Here is a 13,574-nt window from a genome sequence, read left to right on the forward strand (position 1 = left end):
AAACAGAAAAAAGAAGATAACCGGAATGGACGCCAAGCAACAACGTGGTGAAAAGAGACAATTCGGAAATAGAAGAGGAGGAAGAGGAGCACCAAGAGGAAGAGGAGCTAGAAAAGATGGAGCCTCAGATGGATGGACACCAGTTACCAAGCTTGGAAGATTAGTTAAAGACGGAAAGGTCAAGAGCATTGACCAAATCTTTGAATTTGGTATTAAAATTAAGGAATATCAAATTGTTGATCATCTTCTTCCAGGTCTTAAAGAAGAAGTTATGACTATGCAATCAGTCCAAAAACAAACTTCTGCCGGTCAAAGAACCAGATTAAAGGCATATGTTGCTATTGGAGATCACAACGGTCATGCTGGACTTGGAGTTAAATGTGCTAAAGAAGTTGCTGAAGCTATTAAAGGAGCTATGATCCAAGCTAAATTAGCTATGGTTCCAGTTAGAAGAGGATATTGGGGAGCTACCATTGGAGAAGTTCACACAGTTCCATGCAAACTTACTGGTGCTTGTGGTTCAGTTCGTGTCAGACTTGTTCCAGCTCCAAGAGGAACTGGTATTGTTGCAGCACCAACACCAAAGAAATTCTTAATTCTTGCAGGTATTGAAGATGTTTTCACTCAAACCACTGGACATACTAAGACTCTTGGTAACTTTGTCAAAGCTACTTATGATGCTGTTAGACAATCATATGGATTCCAAACAAAAGACTTATGGAAAGTTGGAGGAGTTAAACAATCACCAATGGACAAGTATGCTAAAATTCTTGCTGAATCCAAGAAGAATTAAATTCTAATCCTTTTTGTTCTATTTTTTTTTATTTTTCAAGATAATTAATAGTAATTAACACTACATTTTCTTATTTTATAAATTGAATTTTGTTTATTTTAATTAATAATTTATAACTTCACTTACATTACCATAACTAATTTATAAATTATCTTAAAGACAAAATTACTTTCAATACTATTTTCTATATTAACATTTGTCTTAATACCTTCACTTAATTGAATTTTTTTAATACCTTTATCTTTTAAAATTGTTTCTATTTCATATTTATATTAGTAATTCATTAATATATCATTTTTAAATTCATTTTGTTAATTTACTGAAATAGTAAGTTTGTTGTTATTAATATTCTTTTATTACCATCAATAATTCTTGTTGTTAATTTAATTATTTGCTATTTCTATTTAAGTTTATTACATCATTTCAAGATGATTGACTCTTTATTTTTATTGTAACATATTGATATTTTTCATGACATTACCTCTTGTATTTGTGTATTTGTTGGTTATTGTTATAAAAATTAATTTAACATTCAAAATAAAACTTTTCATAGAGAATAAAGAATAAATTAAGTCATTCAAAGTTTCAAAAATTGTGGTTTGAGAATAGTTCTATCTTCTTTCATTAAGCTTTCCATTGGTTTCCAAAATTGAATATCTCTTCCATCCCCAGATGTACCAATTACATATGGTATTTCTGGATTCCATAAAGCATCAAACACTTCATTCAAATGTCCAGAATGTCCAAATAAAAATTCTGACCCTCCATCATCAGCATCATTCGATGTTTGATCTTCTCCTACTTTGCTCATATCATAGATTCGTACCATATGATCTTTAGATGCTGTACATACAAATCCTTTATTAATAGTACTAAGGCAACAACAATTAATTCCATCTTGTGGACCAAACAGATGACAAAGTTCTTGATTTGGTTTTCTCATATCCCAAAATCTAACAAACCCATCAATTCCCCCTCCAGTAATAAACAATGTTGAATAATTTGGATCAAATGAACATGCATTAGCATCTCCTTCATGTGTCTCTTTAAATTCTATCTCAGTCTTTAATGTACGATAATCTGTAATTAATGCTCTCCCATCTTCTCCAACAGATAACATAATTTCACTTTGACTATTCCAACATACATCATTTATAGAGTCATGTATATTCTTTATTGAAATACCTTCTGGTACTTCTGTATTAAATATGTGAAGATTCCCTTCTTCACATACTGTAAATGTCCCTAAAAGAAGATTTGACCAACAAATACCAAATCCACCTCCAGCAGTACGTTTGCAAGGTTGTGGATTAGTTTCATTAAAGTTATAGATATAACAATTCCCATCTGAAGATGTTGTTACACAAACGTTTTTGTCTTGTGGCATTGTTCTTATTCTTCTTACATCTCCTGAATGTGAAACTAGTGCAATTTCATCAATACGATCATCACAATCAAATTCACCAACCATTCCATCTACAAATGGAGATGGTTTGACTGTTCCTAATGGAATAGAAGTAAAAGCTTTAATTACAAATGCATTTTCTCCATTAGTTCCATAAACAAACTCTTGTTTGGCAACATTATTATTTCTATCTACAATATTTCCCCAATCAAATGTAGTGCTATAAGGAAATGACGTTTCATAAGTAGTTAAAAATGAATAAAGATAAATAGCATTTGACTTCCAAGTTTCGTATTCACGAGCAATTTTAGCAGCCTTTTGTTGGATATTAACATCTTCTTCTTCCATTTTATTATTATCAATATCTTCTTCCATTAATTCTTTCATTTCTTTTTTTTCTTCTTTTTCTTCAACAAATTGTTTTAAATGTTGTTTAGTATCATTTGCAACTTCTTCTATTATTTGTTGAAAACTCTTTGATGTGCTTGGTTGTTGTTGTTGTGTTTCAATTGAACATCCATTTGTATTTATGTTTAAATCATTACCAAGACTTACTGGCTGTAAACGTTTTCTCTTTGTAGCATTAGTGTCATCCATTCAAAATAAAGATGAGTTAATTAATGAGATGATTTTTGAAAGAGTAAGTAATGATTTGAGAGAGAAAAGAGTAATTGAAAAAGTCATAAGAATAAGACTGGAAAATTGAGAAAAAATGGCTAAAATTTGAAATAGATAAAATTGATAAGAATAAAGGATAAAAACAGGAAGAAAAGAGTATTAAGGAAGAACAGACAGAATTGAGAAATAGTAAAAAGTATAAAAAAAAGAATAATAACAACCCTAGTATAAGGAACTATAAAACCTAAAAACTAAAGTAAGTAGAACTCGGATCGATGGGAGCTTATAAATACATCAACGCCCTTAATAGAAAGAAACAAAGTGATGTCTTGAGATTCCTTAGACGTATTAGATGCTGGGAATTAAGACATCTCCCAAGAATTCACCGTGTTGCACGCCCAACTAACCCAGAAAGAGCTAGAAGATTAGGATATAAACCAAAATCTGGATTTGTTATTTACTCAGTTAGAATTCACAGAGGAAACAGAAAGGTTAGTGCTAGAAAAGGTATTGTTCACAGAAAACCAGCTTGCCAAGGTATTCATAAGATTAAGAGAGTTAAATCACTTCAAGCCATTGCAGAACAAAGAGTTGGAAAACACTGTGGAGCTCTTAGAGTTCTCAATTCCTACTTCATTGGACAAGATTCAACTTACAGATTCTTTGAAGTTATTCTTGTTGATCCATTTAATGCTGCCATTAGAAACGATCCAAAGATGAATTGGATTTGTGCTGATAAACAAAAGAGAAGAGAAGCTAGAGGACTTACTTCAGCTGCTAAGAAGTCAAGAGGATTCACCGGTAAGGGAAGAAGATATAACAAGATTGGTGCTGGTGCTCGTGGTAATTTGAAGAGAAGAAACCTTCTTCAACTTAAGAGATACAGATCTTAATTCAATTGATTATGATATTAATATTTTTCTCTGTTTTTAAGAAGCAAATATCATTTTATAAAAAACTACATTTATATTTTTTAATATCCAATTAATTATTTTGTGTATGTTGTTTATTATTATTTGTTAAATAAAAAAGTACTTATGAAACAGATGCAAGTGTAGGAATTAGGTTAGTATTATTTTTTGAATTAGGTAGAAAGAGCGTAGTTACTTTAGCAGTAGTCTTTGCTTTTTTGGTTTTAGTATTGTCTCTCTTCAATAATACCATTCATACAAAAATTTTATGGGTAAACATTTCTTTCAATATCTTAGAGGCTTATGTGAATGCTTTCAAGGATCTTTTAAGTTTCTTTAATCATTGATTTGAACATTATTTGATTGTTTTTATTGTTGAATACACATTAAAAAATAAATAAAACAAATAACAAAACACTTTTACTTAAGCATGTGGTTTTTGTTTTTTATTAGTCCAAAGACCCCAAAGAGAAACACCAGCAACACAAACAACTTTGAATCTAACACCTGGAATATCTCCGACAGCATGTCCTCTTCTACCGAAACCAGAAATTAAAACTTCATCGTTTTCATTGACATAGTTAAGTGAACCATCACGTGGAACAAAAGCAGTGATTTTTTTACCATTCTTCAATAATCTAACTCTGACACACTTTCTAATACCTGAGTTTGGTTGTTTGGTTTCAATACCAAGTTTTTCTTGAACAAGTCCTTTGGCATGTGAAGCAGTTCCAAGTGGATTACACTTATATCTGGTAACAAGCTTTCCTTTTTTCCATTCTTTATCAGCCCATTTATTAGCTCTTCTTTGAGCAAGCATTTTACGAGCAGCATGAAGACCCCTAGCCATCACTACTTGAAAATTAAAGAAAGATCTAGGGTTCTTTTATTCAAAATTTATAAAATAAAAAACATTTTATTAGGGTTTTGTTTTTATTTTTGTTATTTAATAAAAAAAGGAGAAGATGATGTTTATCACAAGAGAATCTAAGAATTTATTTAATGGAAAGTTATTATCAACCTGACAATGTTTGGTTGTTTCTTTTAGTACTGATTTTATTTAAAATGAAATATAAACTTATTGATTAGTTTGAAATTTCAGAATATTTACAACAAATCCAAGTATTAAGAAATAGACTTCAAGAATTTCAAGAGTCAAATAAATTATTTGAAGAATATATCAGCGAATTAAAAAATGAACAACAACAATATGACATTGAAACTACAAGTCAACGAAGAAAATTAGATTTATTAAAACAAGAAATAGAAGAAAAAAAACAAATACTTTTTGAATTAAATAATTGAAAGATTATTGTTTTTAAGTTCAATAAAAATAATTAAAGAGAACTGAAAATGTAATATTAAAAAAAAAACAATGAATGAACAAGTAGTTTTACCAAAAAGAGAATTAGGAGTAATTTCATTATTAGCAATGATGTATGTATCTTGTATTGGAGGTGCGTATGGAACAGAACCAATTATATCAAGTATAGGACCTTTATATGGAATTATTTTAATGTATTTATTACCATTTTTTGTTCAATTTCCAATGTGTTTATTTACAGCAGAAATGTCACTTTCAATTCCATCTAATGCAGGATATATTACATGGTATTCAAGTGCATATGGAAGTTTTGGACAATTTATAACACCATTTGTTACATGTTTATCATTATTTTCAACATGTTTAGATTGTGCAGTATATCCAACATTATTTGTTAGTTATGTTTCACAAAAATTTATAACACCAAATGGTTATCAATATTTAATGAAAATTTGTATTATTTTATTTGGATCATTTATAAATTTTATTGGAGTTAAATGTGTTGGAGTTGTTTCAATAATGATTATTATAATGGTTATACTTCCATTTATTCTTTTTATTTTTACTGCAATACCATTTATGAATTGGAGGAATTTATCAACATATTTACCTTATAATCATATAGATTTTTCTACTTTTTTTAGTGTAATATTTTGGAATTTAAATGGTGTTGAAAATGCTGCAAATGTTATTGAAGAAGTAAAGAATCCAACAAGAAATATACCATTGTCATTATTTTTATTAGTCGTTTTAACTTCATTTAGTACTGCAACACCATTAATGGCAGGAGTTGGATTAGATTATCAATGGCCAAATTGGAAAGAAGGTTCATTTATTCATGTAAGTGAATTATTACAAGCGGGTATTTGGGGGAAAATAGTTTCATGGCTTTTATTCATTGGAGCTTTATTAACTTCAACAGGACTATTATTAAATGGAATGTGTTTTACTGCACGAAGACTTCAAGGAATTGCTAATTTAGGAATTAATGATTTTATTAAGAAAGTATTTGGAAGAAATAATAAATATTTTGGAACACCTGATACTTCTATATTATTAACAATGATAATTACTATATGTTTTGCATTTACAACTACTTTTAATCAATTAGTTGGAGTATCAAGTGCATTAAGTGCATTATTTTTAATTGGTGATTTTATTACATTCTTTGTATTAAGAATTAGATTTCCTTATTTGGATCGTCCATTTAAAGCTGGACCAACTTGGTTAATGATTTTATTAAGTTCTCCTTCAATATTATTTTGTTTATTTACTGTCTTTTATGGAATTACAACTGATTTAACAACAGTTATTGTAGCATTAACAATGATTCTTTGTTCATTTATAGTATCATTCTTTTTTGCTTTGTTTAGTTCAAAACAAATTGTTCCTCACCAAAATATTGTGAATTATCTAAAATATGGATATAAACCATTACCAAGACATAAAGAAGTTATTGTTATTGATGAACATAATAATTAAATTCAAATTTATAATTTCTATTTCACTTAAACATCATTTAACAAAGTAATATTAATTAAAAATATAAACAGTAAATTTATTTTTTTGTAATTTAAATATATTTTTATTGATTTATTAATAATTTATTACTTCTTCTCTTTTAAATTTTGATATTTTATTTATTTATTTCATTTTAAGAATATAAAATATTAGAAATAAACTTTCTTTCAGACATAAACCATATTGAAGAAACTGAAATAAACACTTCTCAATATGAAGAAAATTCAATTATGGATATTATCAATTAATTGACCTTTTTTTATTATTTTATTTAAAAAATATAAAAACTGATTCTCAAATAAAAAAAAAAGAATAAAAACAATGAATTTAGTTAGATAAATAATGAAAATATTTTTTTAATAAACAAATAGATATCATAAAAGAAATTTATTTAAACTAAAAAATTAAAACAAACAAATAAAAAATTTAATCATAAATTTTAATTTATTCTGTTTTTGGTTTTTCAGCAACTGGTGCAGCAGCTTGTTGTGGTTCAGGTCCAGAATTACCTTTGAAGAAGAATGTTAAGATTAAAACACCAATCATAATAAACATTCCATACTTTTGGAAGAAAGTCTTTGGTGGAATAATAACAGTTCTCTTACCAACAATTAATCTCTTTCCTGATTGTCCATAAGTACTAACAATGAATTTAGGGAATTTTGGATGTGGAATAATAACTTCATATGTATCATTTTCAAATTCAACTGTTGATTGATATACTCCTAATGCTGATGTTTCCTCAAAATCTGCACTGAAAAGAACATTCTCATTAATAAAAACTGTCATTGAACTTCCTTCTGTTTCAATTCTTCCAATTGGATCTTCTTGTACTCCATCTATAATAGGAGAAATAGATATAACTCCATCAATAGTAGTTATATTGTATGTAAGAATATCACTTGGATTTTCATAATCTCCCATGTAATATTCAAATGTCCATTCACCAAGAACAAACTCTTCACTTTTCATTTCTGTTTTTGGATTAGTAGCAAAACAATAAAGAGCAAATAATAGGAAGAAGAAAGTTCTCATTTAATTTTTTAAGTTCTTTCTTCTTTGTTTTTTTTTTTCTTTTAACAAATTATTTTTTTTTTATTCATTTGATTAATTTTAGTTTAACTTCTTTTTAATATTTTGTATTGACGATGATGAATTTTCTATGTTTTTTATGAATAAATTTAATTTTATGTTATATGTAACATAATTTAACTTAATTCATAAAAACATTCACTAACTAAACTAACATTAAGTAAACTTTGAATTTGAGATATGACAACTTTTGATACTCAAAATATAAGCGAAGAATTACTAACAGAATTAACTCAGGTAGTGTTAGCACATAAAAATAAAAAATATGAAGAATTACATTACTTAGAAATAAATATTGAAGAAATTAAAAAATTTAATGAAAAAGCAAAGCAGATTATTGAAACTTACCAATTAAAACAAAAAGAAAATGAAGAATTAAAAAAACAAATTTTAAATGCTAAAGAAGAATTAAAAAAATTAAAAAAGATGTAAATAATTGAATGTTTACATTTGACCACATTCAGAAATGACACACTGAATTTTAGGTTGATACTTTTCATCTACAGCAACATTTTCTATCATTCTAACAATTTTCATTCCTTCTATAACTTGTCCAAAGATAACATATTTATTATTAAATTCTTTTATTGAAGAACATGTTATCATAAATTGACATCCATTAGTATTTGGTCCTGAATTAACCATTGCTAATAATCCTGGTGCAGAATGTTTTAAATCGAAATTTTCATCATCAAAATATTCTCCATAAATTGAAATACTACCAGTACCATTTCCCTATTATTTATATTTATTATTAATGCAACTTTAATTATTCTTAATTATAAAAAACAAACATTGACTATATCCCCTCCTTGAATAACAGTATTTTTTATTACTCTATAAAAGCAACTCCCTTTATACCCAGTAGGTTTTCCATTATAAATAAATTGACCAGTACACATCTGTCTAAAATTTTCTACTGTTTTAGGACATATCTCTCTAAATAACTCAAATTTTATCCTACCAATTAGTCTATCTCCAACAGAAATATCAAAAAATACTATTGGGTTAATTGGGTCTTGAAAGGGATCAGATGTTTGCTGCATAATTAATTGATAAAGAGTTTTTTGTTATTAATACTATTTTTGTTTTTCTGAAAAGTCAGTTATATTTTTAGAATGACTTTAATTTTTAATTAAAAAAGTTGTAATATATAAGAAATTTATTAGAACAATAAGAAAGTACTAACTCGATGAGGTTTGAAAAAAAGATATAAAAGAACTTTGAAATAAAATTAATCATAATGGATTTAAAAGAAGCTTTTGAAAATAAATTAGAAATTACAAATACTCCTTCTAAGTCTGATCCTAGAAAGTTTAATGTTACCGTTAATTGGACTGAACCAACTCAACTTAATAATTCTTATATTATCATTGGTCTTTATGCACATAAACGAAAGGACGATAAAAATTATATTACTTATGAATATGTAAAAGAAAGTCAATCTACTTACGCATTTAATGCTGATGTTCCAGCTGGATATTATGATATACGTATTTGTACATATTCTGGAATGACTAGATTTGCTGTTTATACTCGTGTTTGTGAAGTTTCAAAATATTTTGTTGGAAAATATTTTGCTGAAAAACCTGTTGATAATGATTTTACAGTTAAAGTAGAAAGAAAACAACAAGACCCAGAAATTTTAGTATCAATCAGTTTACCAGCAGAAGATGGAGATTTTATTGGTATGTTTGAGGCTTCATGTCTTAGTATGAAAGATAACTATATGATTGGATTGCAGCACACTATTTTTGGTGAAGGTAATCTTCAACGTTATTTTGATATTAATTTGAAAGAGTTAGGTGATACCACAGGAAAAGAATATCAAATAAGGTATTTTAGAAAAGACTGTGAATATAAAAATAAGCTTGATATTTCTAGAGTTCCATTTGCTTTTTCTGAACCATTCAAACTTTAATTTTTTTTCTTCATCACGTTTTTGGTTTTCAATATCAAAACATTCAAAGCAATAGTTTAAATTTGCTTATGTTTTATTTCTTCAACAATTTTAGAAGAGAACAAAGTTTTCTCTGAAGCTCAAAATGTTTGTTTGCACAATAATTAAAAGAAATACTTTATTTCTCTTAAAAATGTACAATCTTATATAATTCTTGTGAAATGAAGAGAAATTCATATCTTAATAACAAAGATAAAAATTTTGAGAAGAAATGGAAGGACAATTTGACAAATAACAAATGATGTTATATTATTGTATTTGTTCAAAAATATTGTTATGAATGTGTAAAAAAAAAGCAAAAGGAAGTGTGGTTCATAGAAAAACATATGAAGTTATGTTAAGATTTTTCATGTTAAACTATGTATATTTTTTTATTACAAAAAGAAAAATTAATAAAAAGAACTATAAAAATAAACAAGCGAATGTCAGTGACTGATAAGATTCATGAAGAAAAGAAACCAAAAAAAAAATGGGATGTTGTTAATGAGGACTTTCTTAAATTATTAAAAGAAAAAGGTCAAAATATTTCAATTGCAATTTCTGATCCAACACAAGCACTAATAGTTGTTCCTCAAAAAGTTGCTATTGCAACTATAGGAAGTAATGATTTAGAAGATCTTTTAGCACAACAAAAAAAAGGAACTTTTGAATATTCTAAGAATATTTGTATCAATCACTTAGATCAAACATTAAGAACTTGTTTACTCAAAACATCAACTCATAAACATCTTCAAAAAGAATATAATATACTTGTTTGTGTTAAAGGAAATTATCAACCACAATTTGAAGAAAAGGAATTTGATCCAGATGACTCTTCAACGTATATTAATAAATGTGGTCAAATTCCATTATATTTATTAGTCAGAGGAGATACTGAAAAAGAACTAAATCGTGGAGTAAATGCAATCAATGAAATTCTTAATGGAACATTAACAATAGAAATTTATCCACCACCATTTAAAAATGAAGAAGATAAAATATTATTCTATAAAAAAATTATTGGAAAAGATCATCAGAACATTCAATATATTGAAAAAAAAACTGGAGTGCAACTCTTGGTTAAAGGTAGTGGTTCTGAGGAAGTTTATAATGATTCTATTAAGCCATTACATTTTGTTATTGTTTCTAAGGTCCCCATTGCACTTTTAAAAGCAAAGAGTCTTTGTGATAACTTAATATCACATATAAAAGATAAATGGTATGAAGGAAAGAGGTAAAGTTGTTTTTTTTTCAATTTAACTATTAGTTATCTATTATAATTTAATTTACTATAATAATTAATACTATTACTTATTAACTAAATAATAATAAAAATATAGTTAATTTATAATAAAATAGTTGTAGGGTTATAAAGAAAAAAGAACTTTTAAAAACAAAGGAATCAATGGTTTGTTTATTACCTCTTTATTTCAAATTTGTTTCAATGAAATAATTGTTTCAATTACTTAATTCTTTAGGCAACAAGATTCAGACAAACTCGTAGAAGAAGAGGACATGTTTCAATGGGTTATGGTCGTATTGGAAAACATAGAAAACAAAGAGGAGGAAGAGGAAATGCTGGTGGACAACACCACAGAAAGACATGGTTCACTACATTCCATCCAGACTACTTTGGAAAACATGGAATGAGAGTATTCCATCTTAAAGCTAATAAATACTATTGTCCAAGTATCAATGTAGATTCATTATGGAGCCTTGTTGGTAAAGATATTCAAGCACAATACAAAAATGCTAAAGTAGGAGAAGAAGTTCCAGTTATTGACTGTGTAAAACATGGTTATTTCAAGGTTCTTGGTAAAGGATTCCTTCCAAAACAACCAGTTATTGTCAGAGCTAGATATTTCAGTGAAAAAGCTCAACAAAAGATTAAGGCTGTTGGAGGTGCTTGCGAACTTACTGCTTAATTGATTTCTTGTTTTCTCCTATAATTTCCCTTTTCTGTTATTCAGAATACAATAGTTATTTATTTTTTGAAATAAAATAATGTTATTAAGTTACATTTTGTATTATTGTTGAATAGAAATATTAACTCAACTCTTACTCAAAAAAATTTATTACTATTGTTAAAGACAAACTAAGTTATTATTTTACAAGCAAACTTAGAGGTCAATTAATGCACCACACCCACATTAAAACAACAACTTCCATCTGGTAAAAATACAGCATTTTAATGAAAATAGTAAATATCATCAATACTTCAATAATATTTTTATTTTTTAGAAAATAGAAAATGAAAGTATTAACATGAGTTATTTATTGTTTTTTACTCTGTAGAGATCAGCTCTGTCACATCATCGATACATATTAGACTTATGAATATGTTTAATTGTGATGGAAATAATTAACATAATATCAATCATAAGCTTAAATATTAAAAAGTATTTATCGTTTTTATGTTTATTTATTTTATTCTTACTTATCAATTAAGACATATTTCTACATCACAACAACGTTATGAAAATAACATAGAAATAATTGTACCAACAAATAAATTTATATGAAATTGTCATAGATATAAATATAATCATTATCAAACAAAACAATATTCAAAGTCATGTTATTACATTTTGTCATATTAATAATTACTATAATCGATACTTATTTAAACACAAATATAATAAAAATCAAAGTAATTAGTATAAAAACAAATACCATAATACAAATGGAATGTTTAATCAATAATATTATGAGAATAATCAAAACAAAGGAAAAATTATAATAAAAGATATTATAATAAAAGACAAGTAAAGAAAGACAAAAGAATAGAAATTGTAAAACATAGTTGAAGAAAGGACAAAGAGAAATGAAGAAATTGAAAAAGTAGTGATAGAGAAAATTGGTAATAAAGAAGAAATCCTCCTATAATTTGAATGAAATGGCAACGAAAAAAGCAAATAATTGAAAAAGAAGAGAATGAATGATATAAAAGAATAAAAATAAAGTAAGAAGTTTGATATGATGAAGAAAGAATAAAAGTAGAAAGGAGAGAATATAAAAAGAAAGAAGATAAAGTGTAATAAAACAAAAGAGATGATAAAAGAAGAATAGAATGAAAAAAATAAAGGATGCAAATTTTATTGAAACAAATAAAAAAGTGCAATAAAAAAAGTGCAAAATTTATTGATGCAAAATATTTTGAAATAAAAATAATTCATCATTTGATATTATTATTATATTTGATAATAATTTATATTATATATTAAATACATCATATTTCTTTATTATTTATCTTTTCTTTTTATTATTTCATATATTAAATTATTATTCATTCATTTATTATTTATATTTCATTTATTAAATAAAATGAAAATGAAATTGTAAAATATCAATTAAATATTCATAAATAATAATGTATTAATATTTAATAATTGAAATAACAAATAATAATGTAACAATAATGATATATTCAATATATTCTTTATTTGATTTGTTCAATATTAGATTATTCTATTTCATTATCATTTCATTATCATTTCATTATCATTTCATTGTCTTCATTATTTTATTTCATTATTTCATATTCATTTATTATTTTTTAAAATCAAATAAACAATAATATTGATATTCATTCATCATATTAATTTAATATAATAAATATACACAACATTTCAGAATAAATATTGAATATTTAACATTGAAAATATTGATTTATTCAATATTTTATTCAACATAAAATCAATAAAACATATATTTTGATAATACACAAATGAAATAATAAAGAAATATACAATACTCAAGAATTAATAAAAAAGAAATAAAAAGAATAAATGAATATAAAATTGATAAATAATAGAAGAAAGAAATAGAAAAACAACGAAAAACAAATAATATAAAAAGAATATAAATATATAAAAGAATAAAAATAAAGTAGAAGAAGAATATAAAAATAATAAATCACAAAGATGTAATAAAAGAAGAAAAGAAGAAATAAAAAGTGTATTTTTAATGTA

At 25.9% G+C, this 13,574-nt stretch overlaps 10 protein-coding genes across 10 annotated transcripts, besides 2 other annotated features; 6 read left to right on the forward strand and 4 right to left on the reverse strand.

Annotated features, from left to right (window-relative positions):
- The first annotated feature begins 20 nt into the window (after window positions 1-20).
- EHI_020280 (40S ribosomal protein S2, putative) lies at window positions 21-814 on the forward strand. The gene has a single exon (XM_643876.2). It carries the CDS (start codon window positions 26-28, stop codon window positions 791-793), a length of 768 nt encoding a protein of 255 aa, XP_648968.1. The 5' UTR covers window positions 21-25; the 3' UTR covers window positions 794-814.
- Window positions 815-1,370: 556 nt separating this feature from the next.
- Window positions 1,371-2,795, reverse strand: EHI_020290 (WD domain containing protein; the record flags this gene model as incomplete). Its single annotated transcript, XM_643260.1, has 1 exon — window positions 1,371-2,795. The coding sequence occupies one exon, from the start codon at window positions 2,793-2,795 to the stop codon at window positions 1,371-1,373; it is 1,425 nt and encodes a 474-aa protein (XP_648352.1).
- Window positions 2,796-3,091: 296 nt separating this feature from the next.
- On the forward strand, window positions 3,092-3,732 carry EHI_020300 (60S ribosomal protein L15, putative; the record flags this gene model as incomplete). The annotated part of the gene is made up of 1 exon (XM_643882.2): window positions 3,092-3,732. One exon carries the CDS (start codon window positions 3,092-3,094, stop codon window positions 3,707-3,709), a length of 618 nt encoding a protein of 205 aa, XP_648974.1. The 3' UTR covers window positions 3,710-3,732.
- A 403-nt stretch (window positions 3,733-4,135) lies between these two features.
- Window positions 4,136-4,577, reverse strand: EHI_020310 (40S ribosomal protein S23, putative; the record flags this gene model as incomplete). The annotated part of the gene is made up of 1 exon (XM_651727.2): window positions 4,136-4,577. One exon carries the CDS (start codon window positions 4,575-4,577, stop codon window positions 4,152-4,154), a length of 426 nt encoding a protein of 141 aa, XP_656819.1. The 3' UTR covers window positions 4,136-4,151.
- A 525-nt stretch (window positions 4,578-5,102) lies between these two features.
- On the forward strand, window positions 5,103-6,533 carry EHI_020320 (amino acid-polyamine transporter, putative; the record flags this gene model as incomplete). Its single annotated transcript, XM_649491.1, has 1 exon — window positions 5,103-6,533. The coding sequence occupies one exon, from the start codon at window positions 5,103-5,105 to the stop codon at window positions 6,531-6,533; it is 1,431 nt and encodes a 476-aa protein (XP_654583.1).
- A 185-nt stretch (window positions 6,534-6,718) lies between these two features.
- Window positions 6,719-6,833: a repeat region.
- Window positions 6,730-6,845: a repeat region.
- A 146-nt stretch (window positions 6,846-6,991) lies between these two features.
- EHI_020330 (uncharacterized protein) lies at window positions 6,992-7,607 on the reverse strand (the record flags this gene model as incomplete). Its single annotated transcript, XM_649492.2, has 1 exon — window positions 6,992-7,607. One exon carries the CDS (start codon window positions 7,605-7,607, stop codon window positions 7,017-7,019), a length of 591 nt encoding a protein of 196 aa, XP_654584.1. The 3' UTR covers window positions 6,992-7,016.
- A 501-nt stretch (window positions 7,608-8,108) lies between these two features.
- EHI_020340 (peptidyl-prolyl cis-trans isomerase, putative) lies at window positions 8,109-8,710 on the reverse strand (the record flags this gene model as incomplete). The annotated part of the gene is made up of 2 exons (XM_649493.1): window positions 8,109-8,399; window positions 8,459-8,710. 2 exons carry the CDS (start codon window positions 8,708-8,710, stop codon window positions 8,109-8,111), a joined length of 543 nt encoding a protein of 180 aa, XP_654585.1.
- A 197-nt stretch (window positions 8,711-8,907) lies between these two features.
- EHI_020350 (uncharacterized protein) lies at window positions 8,908-9,600 on the forward strand (the record flags this gene model as incomplete). Its single annotated transcript, XM_649494.2, has 1 exon — window positions 8,908-9,600. One exon carries the CDS (start codon window positions 8,908-8,910, stop codon window positions 9,583-9,585), a length of 678 nt encoding a protein of 225 aa, XP_654586.1. The 3' UTR covers window positions 9,586-9,600.
- Window positions 9,601-10,046: 446 nt separating this feature from the next.
- EHI_020360 (uncharacterized protein) lies at window positions 10,047-10,867 on the forward strand (the record flags this gene model as incomplete). Its single annotated transcript, XM_649495.2, has 1 exon — window positions 10,047-10,867. One exon carries the CDS (start codon window positions 10,047-10,049, stop codon window positions 10,839-10,841), a length of 795 nt encoding a protein of 264 aa, XP_654587.1. The 3' UTR covers window positions 10,842-10,867.
- A 178-nt stretch (window positions 10,868-11,045) lies between these two features.
- EHI_020370 (60S ribosomal protein L27a, putative) lies at window positions 11,046-11,548 on the forward strand. The gene has a single exon (XM_649496.2). The coding sequence runs from the start codon at window positions 11,127-11,129 to the stop codon at window positions 11,526-11,528; it is 402 nt and encodes a 133-aa protein (XP_654588.1). The 5' UTR covers window positions 11,046-11,126; the 3' UTR covers window positions 11,529-11,548.
- The last annotated feature ends 2,026 nt before the right edge of the window (window positions 11,549-13,574 follow it).

Source organism: Entamoeba histolytica, genomic scaffold (assembly GCF_000208925.1).
Source record: "Entamoeba histolytica HM-1:IMSS scf_1104750516579 genomic scaffold, whole genome shotgun sequence".
Classification (NCBI taxonomy): Eukaryota; Evosea; order Mastigamoebida; family Endamoebidae; genus Entamoeba; species Entamoeba histolytica.